At 40.4% G+C, this 25,360-nt stretch overlaps 1 protein-coding gene across 2 annotated transcripts in view; it reads right to left on the bottom strand.

Annotated features, from left to right (window-relative positions):
* Window positions 1-25,360, bottom strand: part of plpp4 (phospholipid phosphatase 4) — a 70,402-nt gene that overhangs the window by 33,977 nt on the left and 11,065 nt on the right. The window contains exons 1-3 of one of the 2 annotated variants that reach the window (XM_054798471.1): window positions 18,097-18,266; window positions 12,721-12,829; window positions 787-877 (exon numbers count right to left, since the gene is read on the bottom strand). In XM_054798471.1, coding sequence (XP_054654446.1) covers window positions 787-877; window positions 12,721-12,829; window positions 18,097-18,149 — 253 coding nt within the window. In that variant the 5' untranslated portion in view covers window positions 18,150-18,266. Of the gene's footprint in view, window positions 1-786; window positions 878-12,720; window positions 12,830-18,096; window positions 18,267-25,360 lie in introns of those variants that run through there. The other variant, XM_054798470.1, reaches the window with a different exon arrangement.

Here is a 25,360-nt window from a genome sequence, read left to right as displayed (position 1 = left end):
TTTTCTTTAATATTTAAACTTGATGCTACTAAAATGCCTTCAGTTTTGTTCATAACACGACGTTATTCTCATAAAATTCAGATTTTTGTTATCTTGTTAAATTACAGCTTTTTACTCTTGCATTTTGTACTTTATTCCTGTATAATTACTGCAGCTTTTAAAATGTCTACAGTTTTTAACATTGTTAAATTATATTTTTATGTGTATTTATATCTGCTGCGGGCCAATACAAAAACAGCTGCAGGCTGCAAATGGCCCCCGAGCCACACTTTCGACACCCCTGATTTATAACTAAATTAAACTAAAATTTCCTGTCTCGTTTCCTGCCAGATGACACTTAATTAACAAATAACTCAATGATTTTGTCATACTATGACTAATTTCAGTTTCAAGCAAAAAAAAAAAAACAGGTCTCTTTTATTCAGATTGACGGTAGCTAAAACATTCAATGTTCATTTAAAAGTATGATTTTTTTGCAGTTTGAGTAGTCATTCAAAGACAAAAAGGCTTTGCTATTATTTAGTGATTCATTTGTCGACAATAACTCCTCGCAGTGCTGTTCTGCTTTAGGTAATGGTTCCGTAATCATCACATTTCTTCAATGAGTCCCTGCTAAATGTTTTTTGCTCTCTGATAATGCACCCGAGTCTCCAAAAGCCTCTTGGTTTAAGTAAAAAATGCTCATAAAGCTGATTAAGAATTGCTTTCTCAAAAGCGGCATATTAAAGATGCAGTAATTAAAAAGTAATTGCGGAAAAAGTCGAAAAAGTAATTAGTGCCACCTACCTAAACATGCCTCTTTAATTTCAGTCTTGTCTGTCCTCTGAATTATCTTCACAACAAATATCACAGCCAGTGGTGTAAGGAAGGAGATTGCCTGTGAGGAAATCAAGACACACAGTTATTATAATAGTCGAGTGTTGCAGTCTTATATATTCTGTAAGCTCTTATTTGCTTGTTGCTGATGACTAACATGAAATGACTTCTGCCACAGGAAATGACCTTCTTTTATACATTATCTGGATTTAATTCTCAAGGCAAAGAGCAGCCAGACAACCTTCTAATTGCCTCTTGGCAACTGGATAACTGTTGTAGTGGACTTTGTGTCGCACCAAAACATGCTGTATGTGGCAGTATTTATTAGAATTTGATAATCCCATCCTTCTTGTCTACACCTTTATCCTTTGTAGGGTCATGCTCAGGCTGGCAGGAAGGGGAAATCCTCCTGATGCATTACATACACTATCTGTGTGTGCATGGAACATGGATGATGGATTATGCAGTCATGGAGACTTGAGTGTGGAGTGGGAGTGTGGTTCCTAGCTCAAGGGCACCTCAACAGTGCTGACAAGCATCTCTCCAACAGCCAACCTCAACTTTTATTTATTCCATCCAGAGCGGTTTTGAAGTTGTGATTCTCCAGCTACTGACTGCTGCTATATGACCTTGAACGCCAACGGCCTCCAGCACCTATGCTGTTTAATATTTGATATACTATAACAATGGCTGTGTTGGTTTTTACAAGATTATTAAGATTCCAGTATAGGGAGTAACACAATTACAACACAACTCTTTGTTGCTGAGTGTAACCCAAAAGTCTTTGCTGAAATGTCAAGGTTATACCTTACTGCCTCATAGCCATGTGTTCTCTGTATAGAGTGCGATTGTTCTCCCCGTACTTGAGTGTGTTTCCTAGAGTTTCCTCCCACATGCCAACAACATGCTTGTTACCTTCACTGCAGACTCTAAATTGTCCATGGTGTGAATGTGAGTGTGTTGAGCCCTGTGACTGCCTGGCAACCAGTCCATTGTGCACAAGCCACTGGGATCCTCAAAGATGAGCAGCAGTAAATGATGACTAACTTTTTGCTGCACCGCAGTCGTGGAATGCAATACTGTATGATACCTGTATGATATTGAAATACAATGCCAGGCATTCTCTTTTCGTCATAATAATGCCTATTTGGTCGAAAAACACTGCCAAAGGCTTTGCACCATCCACTGCAGCCTGTAACAATGTGATGAGTAGTTAATGTTTTTGTATTACAGCAATCCCTCGCCACGTCATGCTTTAAATTTTGCGGCTTCACTCTTTCAATTAGTGAATGAATCATGCTGTTTCATGATTCATTAGTAAAAAAAAAAGCGTATTTGAACAAACATAAAAATGGCTAACTGAACAAAAATACTAACATAAGGCATTCAAAGACACTGACATAAATGGCAAATTGTCCTGCACTTGTATAGCGCTTTGCCACCTCTAAGGCAGTCAAAGCGCTTTGACACTGCTCTGACGTTTACCTACTGATGACGCAGCATCAGGAGCAACTTGGGGTTCAGTATCTTGCCCAAGGACACTTCGACACGATCGTGGGAGGACGGGGGATGGAACCCACAAACTTCACGACCACTCTTATCTCACAACAGGCACAATAATCCGTAGTAAAAATCCCTAATAAAAAGACGGGCTACTGTTGTGGCTGAAACTCAACTCTGAACTGCCCACGTCACTTGCTGTCTATCCCTCACCCAGCTACTCTAGGACCGCACCAGTCTAATTTATGTCTTCAACGGCTTCTTTACAGTTATTATGTCTACTTTATTGGGTAAAATGAGTGTAAAGGTGACTATAAAGTAGGCTTGGTCAATAAACCGAAAATTTACCGTTACCGAAATTTACCACGATAACCGACATCATTTTGCCCATGTCGGTACATTCGGTGTATTACAGTAATAAAAAAGAAAATAAAAGTATTTTTTGTCTGTTTTGACTGTGTGTGCTGGTATGCTATGTTCATTCCCCTTTAAGACGAGGTACAGCGTATGTAGTCACGTGACTCCACCCATCCAGCCGGAACAAGAAGGGAAAGAGACAATGAGGGAATGGCTGATGGTTCAAATGAAGAAGCTGGACAGTGCCAGCATCTCACTCGCATATGCGTCTGGAAATATAAATAAAAAGGGAGCACACGTGCGACTACGTCTTTCAACGCTTTCATTAGCATTTTGCTCCTGAAATAAGTCCCCGACCCTTTAAAACCTAGGGCCAAGGGGAAGAAGCCACTAAGAAATGGAACACCGCTTGATTCGTAGTACGTCGTCACCCTTTAACTGCTTGCTGGCTGTGACATAGGCAAATAACCATAAGATACACCATAACCACTGCTCGTTAGCTACTCATTAGTTCCTCAGTAACTACTCTAAATTTATGTGCCTTAGTTCCTCAGTAACTACTCTACCATTAGTTCTTCATTAGTTCCTCAGTAACTACTGTATTTTTGTGTACCTTAATGTAAAGTGTGACCACCCTAACCACTGAGTGATGCTGAAGAGCCACTGTACTAATTTTAGTATTAGTTTAGAATTAGTCGTGGGTTTGGATGGATACCTGTAAAAATATATATTTTGTTTTTACACCCTACTTACAATAACAGTGTCTTCATGGACATGTTAATTTGTTAGTTAGAGGAGCTGTTGGGAGCTGTTGAATCCTTACAAAGACACTCAAAGAGACTAGGGTCTATTGGAAATAAAGTAGTGGGTGCTGGATTTCTGTTGCCATGGAAACGAGTTTAAGTACCTAGCAACATGTTAAAGGTCGATGGCATCACCTACTCTATGTACAATTGATGGTATCATCTTGTAACATTTTTATGTAATATAACATAAGCAATGTGACTGTTTAATTTATGGGCATAGTTCGTATAAATATTTACTAATAAAAAAAACAAAAAACTCCCGTCTTGAGATTTTGCCACTGACAGCATTCTGATGATTCTGCAAGAAAAAAAAAGAATGTTTTTGAATGAATGCAGCAAAACCATTAATTGCTAATTTAATCAGGCCCCAGCCATCAGTGTGGCCTTTTGAGATGGAAGCAATTACAGTAAATAACAGCAATATTCCTGCCAGTTTCATAATGACTGAATCAATGAGCTACCATCCAGGCCATATTGCAATCTCATATAGTCCTTTCCAAAGGAGATCACCATGGTGTTTTTACTTATTGGATTTCGGGTGTGTACTTTTGTCTTCTTCTCAATTTGGACCACCAATGAGCTCCAGATATTAAAATTCCAACTTTTCAAAATAAATGGTACAGTCGTTCCTCACCAAATCGCGCTTCAAATTTTGTAGCTTCACTCGATCACACTTTTTCAAAATATATAAATGTACCCACATGAAGCATTAATGACTAAAAAAATGACTAAATGAACCAAAATGCAAATAAGACAATCTCAAAATGCACCGAAAGACACGTTGATATGTACTATTCTACATTGGTCACTAGGTGTCAGTAATGTTACATTGGTCACCACTAGAAGTCCCGGAAGTAAAAAAAAAAAAAAAAAAAACACGACAAGGAACTCCCAATGCTAAAGTGTGTCTATGACTACGTTCACACTATAGGATATGATGCCAAATGTGGATTTTTTTTGTCAAAATTGGATCTTTTATGTGGTCGTTTGTGGTTACCAAAAAAAAATGTGACTTGTCAATGTGAACGCAAAGCTTCCGGGAAGTGACGCACATGATCAACTACACATCAAATCCATCTGCTGACTGTTTACAGAAGTAAATAGTGCCTCCATTTGTGCAATCTCAAGGATTTTGTCAACCTTTTATTAACCAAATGGTTAAGATTAAGAAGAAAGAGAGCAAGACTTTTGGCTATGGCAGTCTGTGGAGACCTTGCTGTGGGTGGATGTCGGAGCCAGGAATGGTTCGGACACTTTTTTGAAATAATTTTCGGATGACAAATATAGTTGCCTACATCTGTGAGTACCTTTATCCGAAGTCTTGGTAAGCACGACAAAACATGCCATTTGACGATGTACAGTATAGGTCGGATATATGCAACTTCACCGTTCAGACTGTAGCAGCTAGGATACATATCGTGTTTATATCTTGAGTCGCATTTGGAAAAAAAATAAAAATTGTACTGTTCAACCTGACATATGAGCAAACAATTCTAGATTTACCTGCAGTGTGAACATACAGTAGCCTATATCATAGACATATTTTCTATTATTATATCTACAATATTGGATAATAGGAGTGAAAAGGTAACTTTAGGGGGTTTATCTCATATCTAGAGGGCACTAATAATGGTAAAAACATATTTAGAAGGTCATAAACAGCTTTTCTATGCTCTTACTATCCTACTTCGTGGGAATTCACTTACAGTATCACGGTCGGGTCTAGAACTAATTAACTGCGATAAACGAGGGATGACTGTTTGGTACTTTAGTCTGTAAAATGTAAAATATGTCTCCAAGCAACATAGACTTCAATTGTAGTTCACTCTTTGCACCAGTGCTTCTATTTCCAAGCTGAGCCGCGCATTCATTCATCTGGCATGTACTGTAACCATGCAGACAGGCTTTGTACATTGTTTCTCCAACTGAGAAAACCAACCAACCAAACCAGTGGAAATCAATGCCCTGCAAATATTGTCTCACTTCTAGTCTCAAAGGGTCTAGAAGTGAGTAAAATTAATTGTTATTTAGTTCTGGCTTCTATAACTATAACTTCTTAATTACTTATTTACTTATATATATATGTATTATGTATCTATTTATGAATGTCTGTATGCTTAATTTATAATTCCGTAATAGCAATCTACAAACTGTTAACTCTACTGTTGCTAAGGGTGTCACAATACACTCATCTTACGAGATGAGACGATACACGTTACTGGGATGAGATGAGATGAGACAACGTTTTAACATTACTTTTAAGAAAACTACAATGACTGGACAGGACTTTTTAATTCAACTGTGTCACAAAACAATGCAGGTATATTTTGAAATGCAGACCTGCCAACATGCACTCATTTTTTGTACTCACCACGCATTTTGACCCTTAATTACACATGTACGTTTCGTTGCTCTCCCTGTACGCATTTGCGCTTTCAGTTTGAAGCTGCCATGTCATGCTGCACGTAGGTGGAGTGACAACCTCTTGGCAAATCAGAGCTCTCCCTTTTATACTGGAGCTGCTACTCCTGGCAAGTGTTAGCAGTTCACTACCATTCAGTCAGTGCCTCAAAAGAAACAGGAATTACACTGCAGCATGCGCATCCCTTGTCTGTCTTTGCAAGCAGCATTTAAAAGATGAAAAGAACATTTTGACCTGGTGATGTTGTTAGCCACTCATGCACATGTTAACCGCTCATTCGTCTATTAAATGTGCGTGTTGCAGAGTACTGCAACATCCTGATAGTGTCACACAGAGACCTTTTTCAGTTTTCTTAACGCCAACAGTAGCGCTCCAGTTACCACAGAATATGCTGCGTTTGCGTGAGCTGAGCACACACAATGTTGTTGTGAGTGAGGAAGAGACTCACAACAACTCTCAAGACACTCACAACACTTCTCTTTATCCACCAATAACATTCACAGCAAGGTACTTTCACGAACACCACAAGTCAGAACACCAATATTACAACATAAACAAGTTGTTACATAGTAGAATATCCCCCATGTTTTCCCAAAACCATCATAAAAAAAGGTCTTGCGTGCATGACCTAAGCATGATGCTTTTAGCTGTTGAACTTTTTTCCACAAATTGAAACAAAAACTAAAAATGATAACATTTTAAGTTGTCGCCGCTACTACTAATAATTTATGTTCACGGGTAGTTATGAAAAGACGCATGTAAAATACATTGCAGATTGCAGTTGAGCTAAAAGAATTGCACTTCCCATGATGCTGAGAGTGCCGTACCAGGAAGTACTGATTTTTCTTCACATTTTGATAAAAAATATATGCATTGATCGTATTTTGATATGACAAATCTTAAGTAGGTTTGATCAAATGTACTTGGATATACAATGTACAAATTACTACAGCTTCTGCTTGGACATTAACACCGCCGCAGCTGTTGAAACTCTGATGGAGAAAACAGTCACACATCACGAGAGAGTGACGCTGGGAACACCAAGGTAGGCAGGATTGCAAGGTTTATAGTGTGCGTGAAGCAGTTAATAAAGCAGTTCCAATCTTGCCTCATGCACTGCCGCTTCTATATTAAATGTATTATCGTTCACAGTAGCGATGCCATAGCTCACAATCTGATTTCTGGATGCCCTGTTCACGCTGTACAACTAAGTTTTAACTTTGCAAGATCTTGTGACACCCCTACACATAACACATCTTTATCATTTTCTTCTACCATTACAAAAACTGATAAATGATAAACATGGAATACAGCAAGTGAACTAATGCATTAGTAATTGCTGTGAAAGGGATATGATTAAATAAACTCTGGTTCTTCCTACTCCTTTTCAGACATGTTGAATTGTGAAACTGTAAATGTGGAGTACTCCAATGTAACCTTGTATGCATGTTAAAAATAAATTTAAACCATTACTATGTATTTTTGTTTTGTATGGTGGCAGTGACACAATGCTATGACACATTGCTTGCTAATATTTCATTCTACTTTTTGTTTTCCATGTTTTGACCAAACCCACAGAAGAGATAGTGAATACAAAGTAAATGAATTCCCCCCAGTCACTCTATTGATGGCAGTGTTTCTTTCACATTTAGGCTGAAACCCAATCCCGCCACTTACACCTTATCTTAGCCCAGGGGTTGGCAGCCTTTACCATCAAAAGATCCATTTCACCTCCTCTTCCTGAAAAAAAAAGGCCTGTTTGTTACTACTAATCATGGACTTTGTGAAAGCCGCCGCCACCGACTACTTTTGGACAAATGAGGATCCAGAACATTATCTTTTTGAGCCTGAATATGCGGAGGATGAGTTACAACTTTTAGAAGCTGAGCCCGCAAGAAGGGAGAGTGAAACTTTGAAGGTAGCAGATGGGGAGCAAGTCATTACACTGGCATGACTTGGTGGCGTAAATGTGGAGCTTGTCAAGCCATGCTGACGTACAGGCATACAGTGTTACCATCGATGGAAAGGCTTCGTGTGAGGACATTGCTCCAAGAGATTGCATCGCAACGAACGAAGAATTGGTAGCGCTAACAAACCCTGCAGTGATAGAAACTTTTTTCCACCTACCCAAAATTAGCTGGAAAAGACACCCCAGACCAGCTGGACCAGACGGACACCTGTCCATCGAGTAAGTCACCATGATATCGATTGTGATACATGGAGCACATACTGTAGCACATCATATCCCAACACAGTCGATCTAGCCGTGTATAAACAAAGCATGGAATGTGGGCTAATACTTTACAGATAATTTGGTTGTCTATTTGTTGTTGTTGTTCATCCGCTTGTTCTTGTTTCCTAGTCAGTACAGGTTGGTGTCCTATGGCATTGTTTTGAACAGTGCTTGGTAGTGCTGTGAGGCGCTGAACAACTACGCCAGAAAAATCGTTCTTTGTGTTAGCTATATACAGGTCAGTTATGTAAATAGAACATTATTTGCATATTTTGGAGGGTTTTTTTTAGGGCTTTATAGTCAAAATAGGTGTGTCCCATTACATGCATTGTTAGCTCCCACATGCTGGCTGTTTTTAGCTGTTTTTCTCTCTTTAGAATGCGCAGTAAAGAAAAAGATGTGTAGCCAGTTTTCCTTTAAGGGGTATGGGTAAGACAAAGGGGAAGGGCTAAGGGGTGGAATTGGGATTCAGCCATAAAGTCTCCCGCTAACACTAAAACTACTGAAGCTGGCAGTGCTTGGAGTATTAAGTGACTGACACTTACCACCCACCATCTCCTACTGCTGCTGTCACTGCACATTTTGAGATGGCTGATGTGTATGAATGATGTAGTGTTCCCGCTTGTCAAACCACTGGGTCATTATGTGAATGTTAAGTAATTTAACATACTCGTTGATTCATGTCTTGAACAGCCAGAACAAATTAAGTCATGCTAATTTATCGCCACCAAACAATTTTTGATGCGTGCACATAGCCCATTCTACACACAAACTCTTTCAAAGTCACTCATTTAGATAAACTGCAGGGGCACCTGAGTTGAACACTCTTAAGTAGGGGTGTAAAGATTCATCCACTACATCAATGTATCAATTTATATTCCTATGACCCAACTACGTCGACCTGTATTTGTCAAGTTGCCATTCCGGACGACAGACTGTATATCGATCTAACATCGTTGAAAAGGTAATCAATTGATTTCATCGATATTAGAAAATAAAGTATTGGATTTAAGAACGGCAGGCTTTATATGGATGTGTGTGTGCTTTTTTTTAACACTTTTAATGATAAAGATGTTAAACGTTACTCGATTCAGTCTGCCTGTCTGTGTCAGCTCTCACTGCACTTGCTGTACTTTTATTGTAAATGCATTGAGTATTGAAAACGAGAGCAGAAAAGGTTAACCTCCTGTAAATTCAACCTGAAGTGTAGATTGCACTTTCAAATTCAAATAAAATGTGAATGCATTTTCCATTAATTGTTGTTGACTTGCTTGTTTATATCCATAAGTAATTTATACCTGATTCCCTTACAAAAAACAACGGGAATCTGGGAAACTTCACGTGAACTGTTTAGTATCCAGGTATTTTTTTCACACAGGTTGAATTTTTGCCTAGAAAGTTACTCAATCGATTTAAAGTTACTGAATCATTTTGGATCATATCCTTCTAAATGAACCAATATCCTTATCCTTGAATTGTATCGGCAATCGTATCGTGTCCTTGAATCAGCAACCACGAATCATGACGCAAATTGAAACTAATCGTTACACCCCTATTCCCAAGGCCATAAAATTCAGAATTTGATCAAAAGCTTATCGTATAAATGTGAATCTAGAGACCAAAAAGCATTTTATTACCAGATACAGTATCTTCTGAAGGGGCAATACTATAGAAATTGGATTAAGATATACAGTCGTCACTCGCTACATTGCGTTTCGAACATTGCTCCCTCAAAAATTATTTAATTCATAAATTATCGCTGTTTCGTGGTTGGCTATGGCCTATTATTAGTAAAAAAAAATGTTGAAAGACAAGTCATATGTAGTATTCTGGTCACTAGGTGTCAGTAATCTTACACGGATGAGACATTTCCTTCTTTTACATTACCTTGCACTGCACATGGAGCCAGCCATGGATGCATTACATCATGAAAAATGTTCTCCTCACATTCCATGTGGAAGTGGTTCGTTTTTGGCTTACTACTTTGTCCGTCTTTCAAACTCAGTTTCAAACAACTTCTTCAGTTTAGAATAAATAAATTGGAGGCTAACTAGCTTGCTCCGCAGCTTACTATGTTTCAAGCGCCAGTCGTCTCTTATGTCCCTGCAGAGATCCTGTGACCTGTGCGTAAGAGTTGCACAATGTCACGTAAACAAAGCCAGCAGTAGTGCATAATGTGAGTTATGATGTCTTATTATTGCTTGTCATGTCTGCTATATTAGGTAATACGAGTATAAAGGTGAGTATTGGGGTGTTATTTCATGTATACAAGGCTCTAATATTATAGCAAAAAACATTTTGGTGTCACGGTCCATGAGTTCGCCCACATGACAGTTTATTTTTATTACAGTTTACTGTACAGGTTTATGTTCTTTTCATGCCTTTAGTTCCGGTTTCCATGCCTTTTATTTTGTATTACTTCTGCTTTTGCTCCATCCTGGTTTCCTCCTGTTTTACCTTTCTGTTCTCACACACCCACTGTCAATTGTGGTTTGGATTATTTAGTTCAGCCCGTAGCGTGAGCCGTGGTTGGAGCGTTGATGAATGTTACTGCTCCTTTGTGGATCCCTGCCACTACCCGGCAGTTATTATAATTAAAGATACAGTATACTTTTACTTGCACTTTGAGTCTCATCTTTCGCATCTTGGGGTCGCGCCACAACGCCACAAAGCCAGAATGTGACATTGGGAAGGTCATAAACAGGTTTTTTATGCTCTAATTATGAAAATATTCAAATTATTGATATCAAATCCTATTTTGCGGAAATGTACTTATCACGGTCGGGTCTGAAGCCAATTATCCACGATAAATGAGGGACGACTATACTTTACTTTAGAGCAGTCAGTGTACAGCCTGTATAGCAGTTTTACATAATGAGTTACTATCCACTGAAAATTATGAGAGACTTTTATTATCTGAACACAACACAAATGAGTGCCAAGACAATTGTGTCCAGGGGGGCCATTGTGGTCGTGGTAGCGTATGCAGCTGGTACTGGGGAAATGCGGTGAACCTTGAACTGTGACATTCCACAGTAGAGCATGATCCCCAACCTCCCAGCAATTTTTCAAAATTATATGAACCACGAACACACACCGAAATAAGTCCCTTGTTGAGGAAGCCGAAAGTGTGGCTGAAGGTGACGAGGTGCAAGGTGTCTAAGTGTAACCCGGGGCTCGAACACAGGACCTTCTTAATGGAAGGCGAGAGCGCTGACCACACGGCCAAAAGCCCGGACTGTCGACCGCGTGTTCAGCGCAGCTCTTAAGGCAGAGGGAGTGAGGTTTACCAACGTACACTTGCACAGCCTCACAGGCTGTCATCCGTTACATGACATCCATCAGCTCTGTAATGTCATCGTGACGAGTAGTAGACGGTTCTAGTACCAACCTGTGATGCTCTGGTGAATTCCATGCCCAAGAGGGTTAAGGCACTGCTAGATAACAATGGTACTCAAAATATGACCTCAATGAAAAATGATCTGCGTGCTCGCACAAAGCAAAAAACCTGAATTGCCTAATAAAGTGTGCATTGCAAATAATGTGTGTAATATCAAATCGGCATGTTTAGCTTGTAAGTTGTCATATATTCTTTCTGAAATGACAGTACAAAGTCAATGTGTGTGATTCTGACTGGAGGCTACAAGCTCCCGATGCCCCTACTGCTTCCCAGTGTTCATGCTGGTTTTCTCGAAAACTAATCTCCGCTGTCAGTTCACACCCTTCCATTCCCACTTGCCCTACAGGCTTCCATCATTCGTGTTTCATTACTAGCCTCCTTCATCCCCAAGCACACATGTTTCTGTTCCCCAAGCTACAGTTCCGTACACCATAATTCCTCAAATAATGGCCGGGACCTTTTTTTTGCCTCAAGAGCAGATGGTACAGGCCATGATGAGCATGTATTAGAGACATGCCTTCATTCTTTCCATTGGAAGTAAAGTTGCTCATGTTAACCGACATAATATAATATGTCTTTCCCTTTCAAATTTCAAGGGTACTTGGGACATAGTTCCATGGCAACATTATTGTTTGAATGTATGAATGAGGCGTACGAGTATCTTGGAGAAATAGACGGAGTTAGTGAATTCAAATACACACTCAAGCTTCATTGTTGTCATTACACACCACAATAATTATTTATTGACGCATGGATTTTTTTCCGAAAACCCGACTCGTGCAGTGTTCAGCTCCCAAAAATAATAGCTGATGTGCACAATACTGAACGTCTGTGGTTGTCACCTAAATCTGCAAAATGCAGGAGTATTCAACACGTTATTCGCTGAGCCCTGAGTGTGAATGATACTAGTTAGAAAGTCATCACAGCCTTTGATCACCATTACCCCATTCACATTGAAAGGCTAATCAGCACTATTTTGTAACACCCCTCTGATAATTGTCAGCTCAAACCACCCCTCATCCAAATCACAGTATTAATCATCCTAAATGGGGGCTTTGGCCACTTCACAAATTAGTAGGAATTAAACAGAGAAAGTGGTTCAGATAGATGGAAATAATGACCAGTAATATGGGGGCTATCAAGTCAGTAATAAGAGGGAATGCATAATTACACAGAAGGTACTTACAAACATGACCCTCTTGGGAATATGATCGGACTCAACCAGTGGATTCTTGTACAGCCAAAGCTCCTCAGGTTGTATGACTCTTTCAAAGGGCTCCAGAAATTCAGTAAATCTGCAACACAGATAAAATATTTTAGATCATTTGATAGAATGAATATCATAGAGTATGTACCAAAATTTAGCTGGTGTGGCTGTGCGATAGTGCGTTGGTGAACCTCACCCCCTGACACCTTAAGAGCCTCGCTGGACAACGAGTTGACAGCCCTGGGCTTTCAGCTTGTTGGCTAGCAATGCTTGACTTAACTCTCATTTAGCGGGGATGGGTTGATACGGGTTCAGGCCCTGGCAGGGGTGCAGGGCTCTACTGCGTTACACATACAGTGCGACTGGGGACTTGTGTGGAGGTCCACACATGGTCATGGAGGTTAGAAAGAGGTATTGGTTCTTGGACAAGGACAAACAACGCTGAGACTTCACCACTGATCACCTTCACTACAAAAACCCTGCTGATTCACACTCTCACTGACCGGGGACAAATTAGCAGGCTCTCCCTAGGCCACCCATTGATATGTCACAGTTGACCTTGTTCTCTGGCATCTCCGCAAAGGTTTGACGTCACCTCACTCTAAAATAAGTCAGTAGCTTGCTCTCTTTCACAATTGGTGGGTAAAATAGTTGCTGTAGAGGCACAGCAAGATTTAAATATTCAAAACACTGAAGCCACGTCATAGAATAATGACAAGAGCACAGATGCAACAGCAGAGACACCAGGCAAGAACATCTGTCACCTGTGAAATTAATAATTCAATGATTCAACTGTGGTATTGAAATGTTTGTTTGGACCCAGAAGTAATTCTACAGCTTAAAGAAATTATGCATCATTTAAGGGAACATACAGTATGTACAGCTGAGTCTCGGCTTGTTCAAACATACAAAGTATGGCTGTATCGCTGTACATTCTCTAGCAGCCATATTAATAAGTAATCCAGGGTGCTGCAATGATTCATCAGCTGCCTCTGTCCACCAGAGGAAGCCAGAGGAGCCCAGAGGGAGGCTCCTCTGGCTCCCTCTTCCCCGGCAGCCATGACCAATTAATGCTTTACTGGGACAAAAAGCATGATGGAAAGTCGTTAAAATAGTTGTTTTTTATTTTAAACTTGTATTGTATATGTCTTAGTTAAGTGTGAAGTTGCTGTATGATGATTTTAGGATTCTCTGTAAGCTCGTTGTGAGTTTTTTTCATAGTTCATGATTGACTCCTGTCAAATAAAGAGCTACCTGGTCCTCACGGACTTGTGCGCGCCACTATATGCCGTTTTATGCCGTGGACATACAGTAGAGTATGTACAAATTTGTTTGTCTCTTTAAATTTAGTGGGCGCGGCGTCTATTTATCTTAAATAATGCTTTGTGCTGTAGTCAATGTGTTGCTATACCAAAAACTGTACAAACAAACAGTAATGACCTTATAGTTGCAATTACTACCCCAGTAAACACATACAAGTCATTCTGCTCTTCTCTTACTCCATTAGTGGCACACAGCATGCTTCATTAATTAATCAATTTTCAAGATTGGAGCCTCCAGAGCGCCTTTATTCAGACATCAGCAGCAGGGAATGTTGTTTAAGTGCAGAAATAAAAAAAAAAAAAACAGATACAAAGCACAGTCGGTCCCACACACACCGCAGGTCATTTAAAAGCGACTTCTGCCCACCTGTCACTCTACAGGGCTTATCTCACATTTAGTAGCTCACGTCTTAATGAGTTCGAGGCAGACTCCCTCGGGGCAACCACAGTGATAAAACAAAATTTTGTCTGGCTTCATGTATGAACACAGGAAATTATTGTATAACGTAATAGAAATGTGTTGATGAAAGGAAAATTCTCGCCATCCGTTCATTCTCTCCACATGTAAAAATGACATTTTGTACGAACCAGCCAAAGCTCAGGTAAGTTCATGAGAATCAATGCAAGAGCTGTGATAAGATTTACACCTTAAGCCTATGTTCATTATTATGGTTGTAGAACTGCACTGCATCATAATAATGAGCGTTCTAATATTTTGTGCCGAGTGAGATGAGGTCAGGGGAGCCAGGAGAAGCTCTAATAAAAAAATAAAAATGTAAATAACGATTAAATAAGATATTAATATTTGTCCATTGGACTGTATTATAAATACATTGGCTCAATGTCCAATCATTTTTAACATTTCCTTAACCCAAGAGGATACACGGATGTCGGGTGAAATTTCAAGATGAAACTAAAATGAATGTGAACTGAATTTGACCTTCTCTAAACTTTTGAATGTTGAAGGTCCAACTGTTCAATGTTTCAGCCCTTTTTGCACAACTTGCTCTTCTTTAACAAGGAACTGAATGACAAAACTCACAAAAGTGTGTGTTTCAAGAACAGACCGATTGAGTTAGAATTGGGATTTAAACAGTCCTCTTCGTGATTCAACTCACACGGGATAGACGACTCGAATCGTGATACGCAGGTTACAATACGACTCAAAAATGATATATTTTAAAAACAGAAGGATTCGATACGATTCAATGCAGTGTACAAATGATACGATTCGATTCGATTCTATCTTCTAATCTTATATTATAAAATAAAGACGCCAATTGTATGAAAGTGTCATTCTTACAGTATTTTCAAATGCATAAAAGATGCCCAAGCATGGCGTAAGGCACTGGCAAAACTAACTAAAGTCAACAGAATAACGCTGAATGTATTTATTGTTTAGACACAGACCAAAAAAAGACTTGCTGAATTAATCTTTTTGTTTGATGGGCTCAGAATTTTACATTCTACATCTTATATCTGTATTTTTATACCTGATACATTTGGTACATTTAAGTTTTAACATGTCTTAATGTTGAAAAGGAAAGGAAGTGAAATGAAATGAAAGTGGAGCCACCAAACAGAGTTTGGCTATATACCGTGTGCAAGGAGAATAAACATGGATCTATTTATCTATGTAAAATATAAACATGAAAAAACAGAAGTCTTAGCTTTCAGTGCAATCAGTAATACACAATAAATAAACAGTGCGAAGCCCCTTAAATAATGGCACTCTTAGTAAATAGAACTTTTGTCACACGGGTGCAATGAAAACGCCGCGTTAGCTTGGAAAAGTAAACAATGCCACAATCAAAATGTCTTAACAATGGTAACAAGCGTGCAACATTTCAGACTGAACATGGTGTTTTCAACACTCCAGGTAGGCGGTGACTAGCTAGCACGCTAGCTATCCGCTAGCTAGCGCACCTGCTACTTTTTACATTAATTCTCGCCTTCAGCCATGGCAAGATATGGAGCATGCGCAACAATCCTTTCGCTGGCAACCCGTTGTTTATAAGACACTCTGTCACCCGATTGATGAATGTTTGGGGGGTTTGGCCCACCTCCCGGGCTGGAAAAGTGTCGTTTCAGCAACTTGAAAAAATGCGATTTTGCGACATTGCCGGAAAAAACGGGTGAAAATCGACCCCTCGGAAAAGTTGTTTTTTTTGCCATCTTTGAGTCCTGCCGGGACCCCCGATTAATGTTTGGAGGGTTTGACCCACCTCACGGGCTGGAAAAGTGTCGTTTCAGCAGCTTGAAAAAACGTGATTTTGCGACAGTGCCGACACTGAAAAAACGGGCAAAAATCGACCATCTTTGCCATCTTTGAGTCCTGCCGGGACCCCCGATAAATGTTTGTGCTTCTCGCGCGATACCCGGTGTATGTCTCCACAATCGATCCATCTAAAGATTTATGGCTGATTCATATCGACACAGAAGGCGCAGCCAAATCGTTCGCTCGTCAAACGGGATATCGCATCGGTTTATCACAACCCTACTGTTCACATTGTTGGCATCGTTTGATCAAGACGACACCTATTAACAGTACCTCGCCGTTGCGAGGCTTCAAACAGGAGGTTCTCAGAGTGTAAATGGCCTCTGAGCGTTGAGTGTCACTGACGCTGACTGTGTAAGAGTCACAGAAAATGTGTCTGTGAAAATGAATGAAAGGAAACCCTTATGCAGTGGTGTCGGTACCTAAATAGGACAACCAAATTACTTGAAATGCCTCTCACTATAAAAGATGATAACCACCACCACATTAAGATGATACCTTTCAAACAAAACTGATCATTATTATCTCTGTAAAAGACAGCGCTTGTATTGGATATTTGTAGATTTTACAGGTAAACTGTACAATTAGCACTATCATCCTTGTGAAATATGCATTTAAACACAAAATGAATTCGCCCTTTGACATGATATTACTGCGGTTGGCAATAGGAATCCCAAATTCTACAATGGCATACTGCTTGCAGGATATTACTATTTTCATAAGTGCAAAATTAAATTGCCTTTTGGACATGTAATAACATTCACCCTTCTTTCTGAGAATTTGTACCCAATACCCTCCAACAAATCCATACGAGGCTCAAAGGATTTCCCTTGGCTGGAGATCCAATTTTAGATCAAGCCTCATTTTGTCTTTTCTAACGAGAATCTTTAAAAGAAAAGCTTGAATACGCTTCACACACACTTTAATGACGCATCGCATCCATTTCATTTTGAGTCATATTAGAGTGTTCTTGCTGGAAATTAATTTTCCCTTTTATTGTAATGTACGGGCTGTCATGAAAGCAGAAGGGTGTGCATCATTTAGAGCTAACACAGGCGTTATATCCCAATGCAGCAGCGAAATCAAAAGCCAGCATGGATCACATTAATAAAGCTAATGACGGAGCTCGAATTGGTAATGGCAAACAAAGCATACGCGGCCTGGGGAGAAGTAATTGTAACCACACATATTGCTAACGAGGGTGACGGTCTTGTAGAAACGGATTAAACTCGCAAAAAACTACAAAGGTAGACTGTGATCAGTATAACAGTAACACCCAATATCCTCACAAAGGTGAGTGATGAGCCCCAGAGATGGCCATAAACCACCAACAGGCTTTAAGTCATCTCTACCGACTGGCTGCTTGGGGAGCACTTTGTCCTGTTATATAAGGTTTTGTTTGTTCTGTATACAGACAGTATAGCCTAATGGCTTCCACAGACTCCATAACATCATAGATCATCCTGTAAAAAAAAAGTTTTAAAGCAAAATTACATTGTAAAGCTTACATGTGGCTTGTTGTCTGCAAAAACAATACTTATACTTAACATATATTATTATTACATTAATGAAAAAATGGGCTCAAAATAATGACAATAATTTCGGTTATCTCCGATAATTTGTAGTGAGGCCCACAGAACACGCTTTTATAATTTTACAATTATAGTTTTACATGCAGAAAACAGCTTGGAATGCAAATAAATACATAAAAAGGATATATGAAAGGAATAAATAAACATTTGACGTCACTTTTACCTCGACTGAAGACATGATTGTTCCACTCGGACACCAACTTCGTGTTTTGCCATGAGTTAATTCTTGAATTCAGTAGTTTTTTCACCTTCTTTATCAAAGTGCTGACACTTGCAACTTCCGTTGGTTCTGCTGTGGGCTATTTTGCAGCCGTGATCAAAAGAGACCTTGAGACTTGTGGTGCGACTGTGTTAGTTAGCAAGGAACTACTGCTGATCAGGTAGCCGGGGTACGGAGCTGACTTCCAGTTGCTGTTTGCATGTATTAGCAAGCTAATACGCTAGCAAGCTAAATACACTAAGAACACAGTTGGACCCACGCAGTGCATTAATAACACTACAAGACGCACAATTGTATGGTACACTAACTGAAAAATGGACGCAAACTGAGGCAACATTTTCCTGTAAATTTTCGACATTAACGGAAAAACACGCTAACTGGAGCATATGCTAACCATAACCATGCTAAGCATATTATTTCCAAGGGTTGGCCAAAGGCTTGTGGTCCCACTGTAGTTTAAAGTAAAAGTCTGAACACTTTTAATTTTTTTTGCTTGTGGTTTCCACCACCAAAGTTTTTACGTGTGATTGAAGTCTCTGCTACGTCTAAGCAAAGGCAAAGACACGGTCAGAAGCTAAAAAAGCCAATCCAGTGGATGCACGTGCTAAATATGAACTAAAGTGTAAAACAGATGAGTCATTTCTTGACATAAATCCAGCAACAGTCACATTGTCATCAGTGTCAGTGCTAACTGAACATGTGGTGTCCATCCTGGTCGACCATCATCTAAAGTAGACGCTTGTTGCCATGGAAATAACCAACCTGCATTATCATTATCACAAGCCAGTGAGCCAAACGTCTTATAAAACTGTTATTTTGTGGTGACGATACTCCATGTTGGTGGACTTATGGTTTAGCACACAGCACGCTGTAGATCAACATTAGTTTCCATTGATTTCCATAGCAGGCTGACAATTTGACATTTTTTTATGTCTGACCTTTTCACACCCCAAAAGAATTTAGCCTTTCCCGTTCATCTTCATTACAGCTCTGCAAATGGGTCAGTTTATCATCATTAGCTCCTATTCAGATTCGCTCCGTGCTTGACAATGCAGCAGGATTATTTGTCAAGATCGCCTTTCCCCACCCTCATCTGAAGCACTTTAGTTCCATTTAGCACATCACATTTATCAGACAGCTATTTTGAAGGGCTCACACTGCTTAGTAGACACTGAGATTGTGTTGATTGTGATGTCTTCAGCTGCAGCCCATAATAGTGAGTATAAGAGGTGCATTCAATGACCAAAACCATGAAACTATGAATCTACCACAAACAGATAAAATAGTATCCATCTGTTTTCTATATCGCTTGTTCTCATTAGGGTCATGGATGAGCTGGAGCCTATCAGAAATCCCACCTGACCTCAGGGAAGAGGCGGGGTACACCCTGTGCACTGGTCGCTAGCCAATGGCAAGGCACATACAACAAACAAGCATTCACATTCACACCTATGGACAATCTAGTGTCTCCAGTTCACCGAACATGCTAACATGGATCACGCCCACAACTGTGATGGGGGAGTTCCTGTAACCTGCCAAAGGCTCAGTCGCTTTGCACCTTTGCACCCGAGTCCACCAAAAGTTGTGTGCGTTGTCCATTCACTTTGCATGTGAGGTACTTGATTGATGTCTGTATGCTTTGTATTGTGTCGACAGGGACTGCAGTAGTGTAGCCAGCAGGGCGAGAGCGCCATACTCGTGCAAAGTGGTTTATTTTATTACAATTGCAATTCCGCCAATACTTTCCTCTGACGGGGCACATCTGATGTCCCGTAGCATCGTCAAATGAGCTGCAATTTGTGCAGCACAGGGCCCTCCTCCCCTGCTTGTCCACTCTCTGAATGTCCAAACTTGCATCCATCCTGCCAGAAGCTTCCACGATCTCCTGGGCGATGTTCTGGACCAGTGGCGACGGCAGTCGTCATGGGCTTGTGCACCACTCAGCTGAATTTGCGTGCTTCCGACAGCACCGCCTCCAGCCGCTTTCCTATGTTGAGAGCGTCCATGAATCTGATTCCAATAACAGTCTCTCTCGAAGATGTCTGCAGGACATTTTCAATGATCTGGTCGACAATCAGACCATCTTCGGACTGCCCAAAATCACAGTGCATCGCCAGCTCGCACTGTCCTGACATGACGTGCACCAGCGGCTCACACACGCCCTGGGTGCGCTGCCTGAACTCAAAACGGCACATTCGGTGGATCTTCCCCATGTAGAAAAGGCGCCTGCAGCGCCACTGTGACGGCATCATACCCATCGCCTGCAATGTTAGCGTGGCAAGAATCCTCTGGCCCTCCTGACCAAGACAATGATGAAGCAGTGGGCACTTCCTCGCATCACGCATGTCATTAGTGTCCCGATCAAAAAGTTATCAAACGACTTCAGCCACCGGTCCCGCGGCTGGCAGAAACACCGATGGCGGCGATAAAGCCGAAGAAGACATCCTCGTTTGTCAAATACAGCATGTCTGTGCACTAGACAATAACCACATCTTTCAGAAAATTTTAATTTTGTACATAAACTTGCTGAGTAAATGTAGCCTACGCTGTGTCATTTCCTAGTTGGAAAAGATCAAGAACGACCCCTCTGTGGACAACTGTGCGTACCCAAGTTGCTAGCATCAAGCTCAAAGACTATCAATTCAATGTCCAGCACGACTCTTACGGTGTCCGTGAGTGAGGTTTACCAACGTATTCCATCACAGCTGCACCAGCTGACATCCGTTCCATCTACATCTGACCAAATGAACCACACTAAAGCGGGAAATGAACTGCAATTTAATTAAAACAGACTAAAGGGTGCTAATGCAAAATCACCGCAAGACTGAATCGATTGTTGTGTAAATGAATGCGCTCGTGTGCATGTGGATGTATTTACTGTACACCTCTGCCTATCCAACTAAATGTAACAAAATTTACAATCAAAACATTCATGGCATTAATGCTTCCATGAATACAGATTGCATTCGATCTGAAAGATGTTGCCGGGAGGCAAATGCCTCAAGCTCTTATTAATCTTTTGTCAGCTAGTGTTAATCAGCAGTTGCAAGAGGTCAAGGCAACGCTCAATGGTCCGATAGTCATGCGAGAAGGTTTTTTTACAACCTGCAACAAGTGAGTTTCACCTTGCGTGAATTGAATTATTGTTGACAATTACGTCATTACACGGCATTGTGTGCATTTGATTGCAGCTCGTGTTGGAAAGCTCAGTGAGTGGGAAGGCAATTGACTGAGCTGACCATCTGCTTGATCCGAGTTGGAAATTACTTTTCCCGCTGGAGCAGAGGCTGGCAAACATTATTTTCCATTTTCTCAGGCTCACGGCCGCCGCATGTCACCCTCTACTTATAACCCCGGCCCTTTCATCATAAAGGAGGAAGCTGTTGAAAGGTGACTTGTGAGATTTACAATCTAATAGAATCACGGACTGCATTGAACCAACTGGGGGATCTTCTGGTTCATTTGGTCAAATTTCATGCCTGGGCTGTTCAATCACAAATGCAATACTCGGTAGTGAATGACGAAATGTAAACAATTTGGGCCACAATGCGTGTTTTACGACTAACATTTGCAGACAGGACAACTATTCCAACTACTCGTGGTGGTATTTTAACTCTACTTTAGAATTCTTTTTCTCAAACCTCCACATTTTTTCTCCCACAAACGAGAGATTTACAATAATTGACAGATGAGAGGTACAGCGGGTTGAGCGCAAATCGACAGTCTCCCTCAACCCCGCTGGAACAATATTTTGCATAAAGTAACAATTGTTCAGCCTTCAAAGAATTGTGCATTTTCAGTTCAGAAACAAATCAAATCCAATACTTCTTGCCCAGTTAGATTCAAACAAAGAATCAAATCCCAGGATGTGGGATTTGATTAAGAGAAGCACTGTGGCCGTAATTTAATTGAGGATGCGACACACTGGAGCAAGAGAGGAATACACGGGCTCACTGACTGTATATTTTTGTCTCCTTGAACATAGCAACACATTTAATACAATGTTTAACTGCAGTGTTAATTGTGTGCCTCTGGTTATCAGCCACCCAGCACTTTAAAGTAATTTTTCAGTAAAAAAATAAAAGGGTTTTTATACAATAGACCAATAACATGGTCAGACCAGATAAGACGATCAATCAAGCAGTCAAGACCATAAGAAATACTCGTGCTCATCAAATTTTATAGTAGGTTTAAGTTTTGCACTGCCCTGTACTGTTGGGTGGTACCCTTGCGACCTTTACCACAACTGCTGACTGGAGTTTTGAGTTACTGAATTAAAAAGTCTCACATAGATCGAATATGAATTTTAAAAGTAAAGGAATTTTTGACACAGTGGATTTGTCACTGTGATGTGACATAGATATAGGACTGACACACCAGGGCGACATTTATCAATGTTGTCATGCTCATTGTTCATCCTGGCAAATGTCAGCGCTGACAGCAGCATGAGAGAAATTCCTGATGTGTCCTCTTTTCTCATCAACAAAGACTTTATCTCATATATCCCTCCGCAATGTCCACCACGTGTTAGAACTCGCCATTAGCAGTGTCAGAGGCGAGGCACTTCCCTCTTGTCGCTGTCTGACACGCACACGAAAACACACGCACACACACACGCGCATACTCACCGCACAAATGCACAAGCACGGAGAGTAAAACCTCAGGATTCACTTTCACAGAGATAATCATGGTTGGGTTCAGAATTATCTTTAATCTCTTTGTTTGTAGTATGCTAGATCAGATTAGTACTGAAGCATTTTGGTTCATATACTGCATATACTGTGTATATATTGCGTATATACAGTATATATATGCAAATGTTTAGATTGTTATTTTCAAATATAGCCATAAATGATCCGCAATGTTCATTATTTGTGTTGTGTAACCGCTGCTGTCTCTTCCTGTGTGACCATCTGTTCTACCCATTGGAGAACACACTGTTTTGCTGATCTTTGCAGCGCTTCACGATAAGTGTGTAAATTGTGCTGTATATAGCACAAATTACATCACAAAAGCCAAGGTTGCTTAGCACATCTATCAGGGCTGCCAACTTGCAAGATGACTTTTTGTATCTACTGTAATTTCTGGACTATTGAGCACACACATTTTACATTGAGTAAAAAAAGATTTGTACCTATATCGGCCACACCGGTCTATAAGCCGCAGGTGTCCACGTTGTAACATGGGATATTTAGCACACAGAAAGATTTTTTTACTTTTAATTAAATAAATGCTTCTTCCCAAATGTGCGTGTAAGATGGCTAGTTGAAAAGTAGCCCATCAGAAAAGTCATTCATCGCTGTTATCTTCCTCCTGCATCTTCTTCAGTGTCTGCATTGAACAGCCTCACAATTCCTTCATCACACACTTTGTCAGTCTCTCTCTTTCATTGTCGCGCTCAGTGTCACTTTCATCCCTGGGCAAATTAGCCCATGAGCTTGTGCAGTCCTCTTTATCACGCAGTAGTCCAGCCTTTTGAAACCCCGTTGGTGATAGTCGATTTTTTTTTATACCGCTCTACGTTATCAAGATCCACTGGCAGACTTTAGCAAAAGTCTCTAGATTGTTCGCCTTTAACTTGAAATCTGCATTAAATGCATTTTTTTATGTTTTCCATGATGAGGGTGTGTGCATGAAGCACAAAATGACTGTTCTGAAGCATACGAGATGTTGCGAGACTAAAACGTGACCATAAATTAACTGCATTACTGTATAAGCCGTAGGGCTCAAAGCATGAGAAAAAGGTAGCGGCTTATACACCAGGAATTACAGCATGACTTATTGACGGCTAACAGAGTAGCTGCCCAAGCCTGTTCTCAGTAAAATTTTGACTGTGTACAAAAAACCCCAAAATGAACACAAATACTATATTAGTATAAAACAGTATTGTTTTGCAAGTATGTCAGTGTGCAAGTGTTAATTGGCATACCCGCATACTCCATGTGGAACAGTTACATTGCATGTTAAATTGTTCACAGATTTTCACAAATATTGGGTCCAGTGTCTGCATTTTTCTTTTTCCTGAGTCTAGCAAGTTATAACCGAGCAAAACTTGCAGTGTCTTTACTCAAAAATCGGGCTTTCTTCTCTCCGTCCGTCACGTGATGTCAGCACAGCGCTGCTATCGTCCAAAGATTTTTACACTGTTTGGGTCAAAATCCAACCCAGGCTCTAATTATTAGCCTTACATGTTTTTGGGATGTCGCAAACAGTGGGAGAACAAACCCCGCACAGAGAGCTGAATTTGAAACCAGAGACCACTGGTTGTGAAGCAGCTCTGCTAACCGCACTTCCACCATGCCAATCTGTCAAAAGCATACGGGGGTTCAGGTGTAATGAAAGCTTTTCCAGGGACAGATGGACTTCCCTGTTCTATATATAGAGAGGTGGGTGGGAGACAGCAGACAATGCAATTGGAGTCTGCCTCTTTCATCAACCCCACATCTCAATTTGTACAGATAAGAACATAGTGCGCAGTGGCGGATAAGGCTGGAACGACAGGGATCTAATAAGAAAAAGAGAGAGGGCAAGGGAGAAAAGGAGAATAAGAACGCTGTTTCTGATTTTGACATAAGGATGACTTATGCCCTGACAGGAAATGTCACCTCCAAGATCTTGATAATGTATCTACTCGATGTGACAAAAGAAGAGAACAGGAAGTACAGTGGGGCATCCGAGGACAAGATGTCCACCTGCATCTGTATCTGGTTTGTTTGGTGTTTTCACATTCAGTCCATGGCTGGCATCACTTAGTAAAAAAAAAGTATGATTTTAAAAAGAGAACCACATGCAGTTTACACACAATTTCAATGAATGTCACTCAAATAGGGCCAAAAGTTATGGTCCCAAGATGTGAAATTCAGCACTTGCGGCCCTAAAAGGTATAATCGATATAGTACTGTATATGTATAGGCTATACATACGCGAGAGCCTTCCATTCATTGACTATAATAACAGGACAAATGTAAAAATAAAAATGTGTTTCAGACAGCTCAAAATATTCACCTGCAGAAAGCCACCAATTAAAGGGATACTTCAGATTTTTTGACATGAAGTTGTACGAGTCCCGCAAGATGGGCGTGGCGCTCCGATCGCGGATGAAGATGCGATGCGAGTGATTTGTGAGCTCTGATTTTTTTGAGGAGGCATTTTTGTGATGCAAATGCATGACGCTCTTGAACGCACGAGAGGCCAAACTCTTTACTTA

Source organism: Dunckerocampus dactyliophorus, chromosome 14 (assembly GCF_027744805.1).
Source record: "Dunckerocampus dactyliophorus isolate RoL2022-P2 chromosome 14, RoL_Ddac_1.1, whole genome shotgun sequence".
NCBI classification, from domain to species: Eukaryota; Metazoa; Chordata; class Actinopteri; order Syngnathiformes; family Syngnathidae; genus Dunckerocampus; species Dunckerocampus dactyliophorus.
This window is presented reverse-complemented; position numbering and strand designations above follow the sequence as displayed.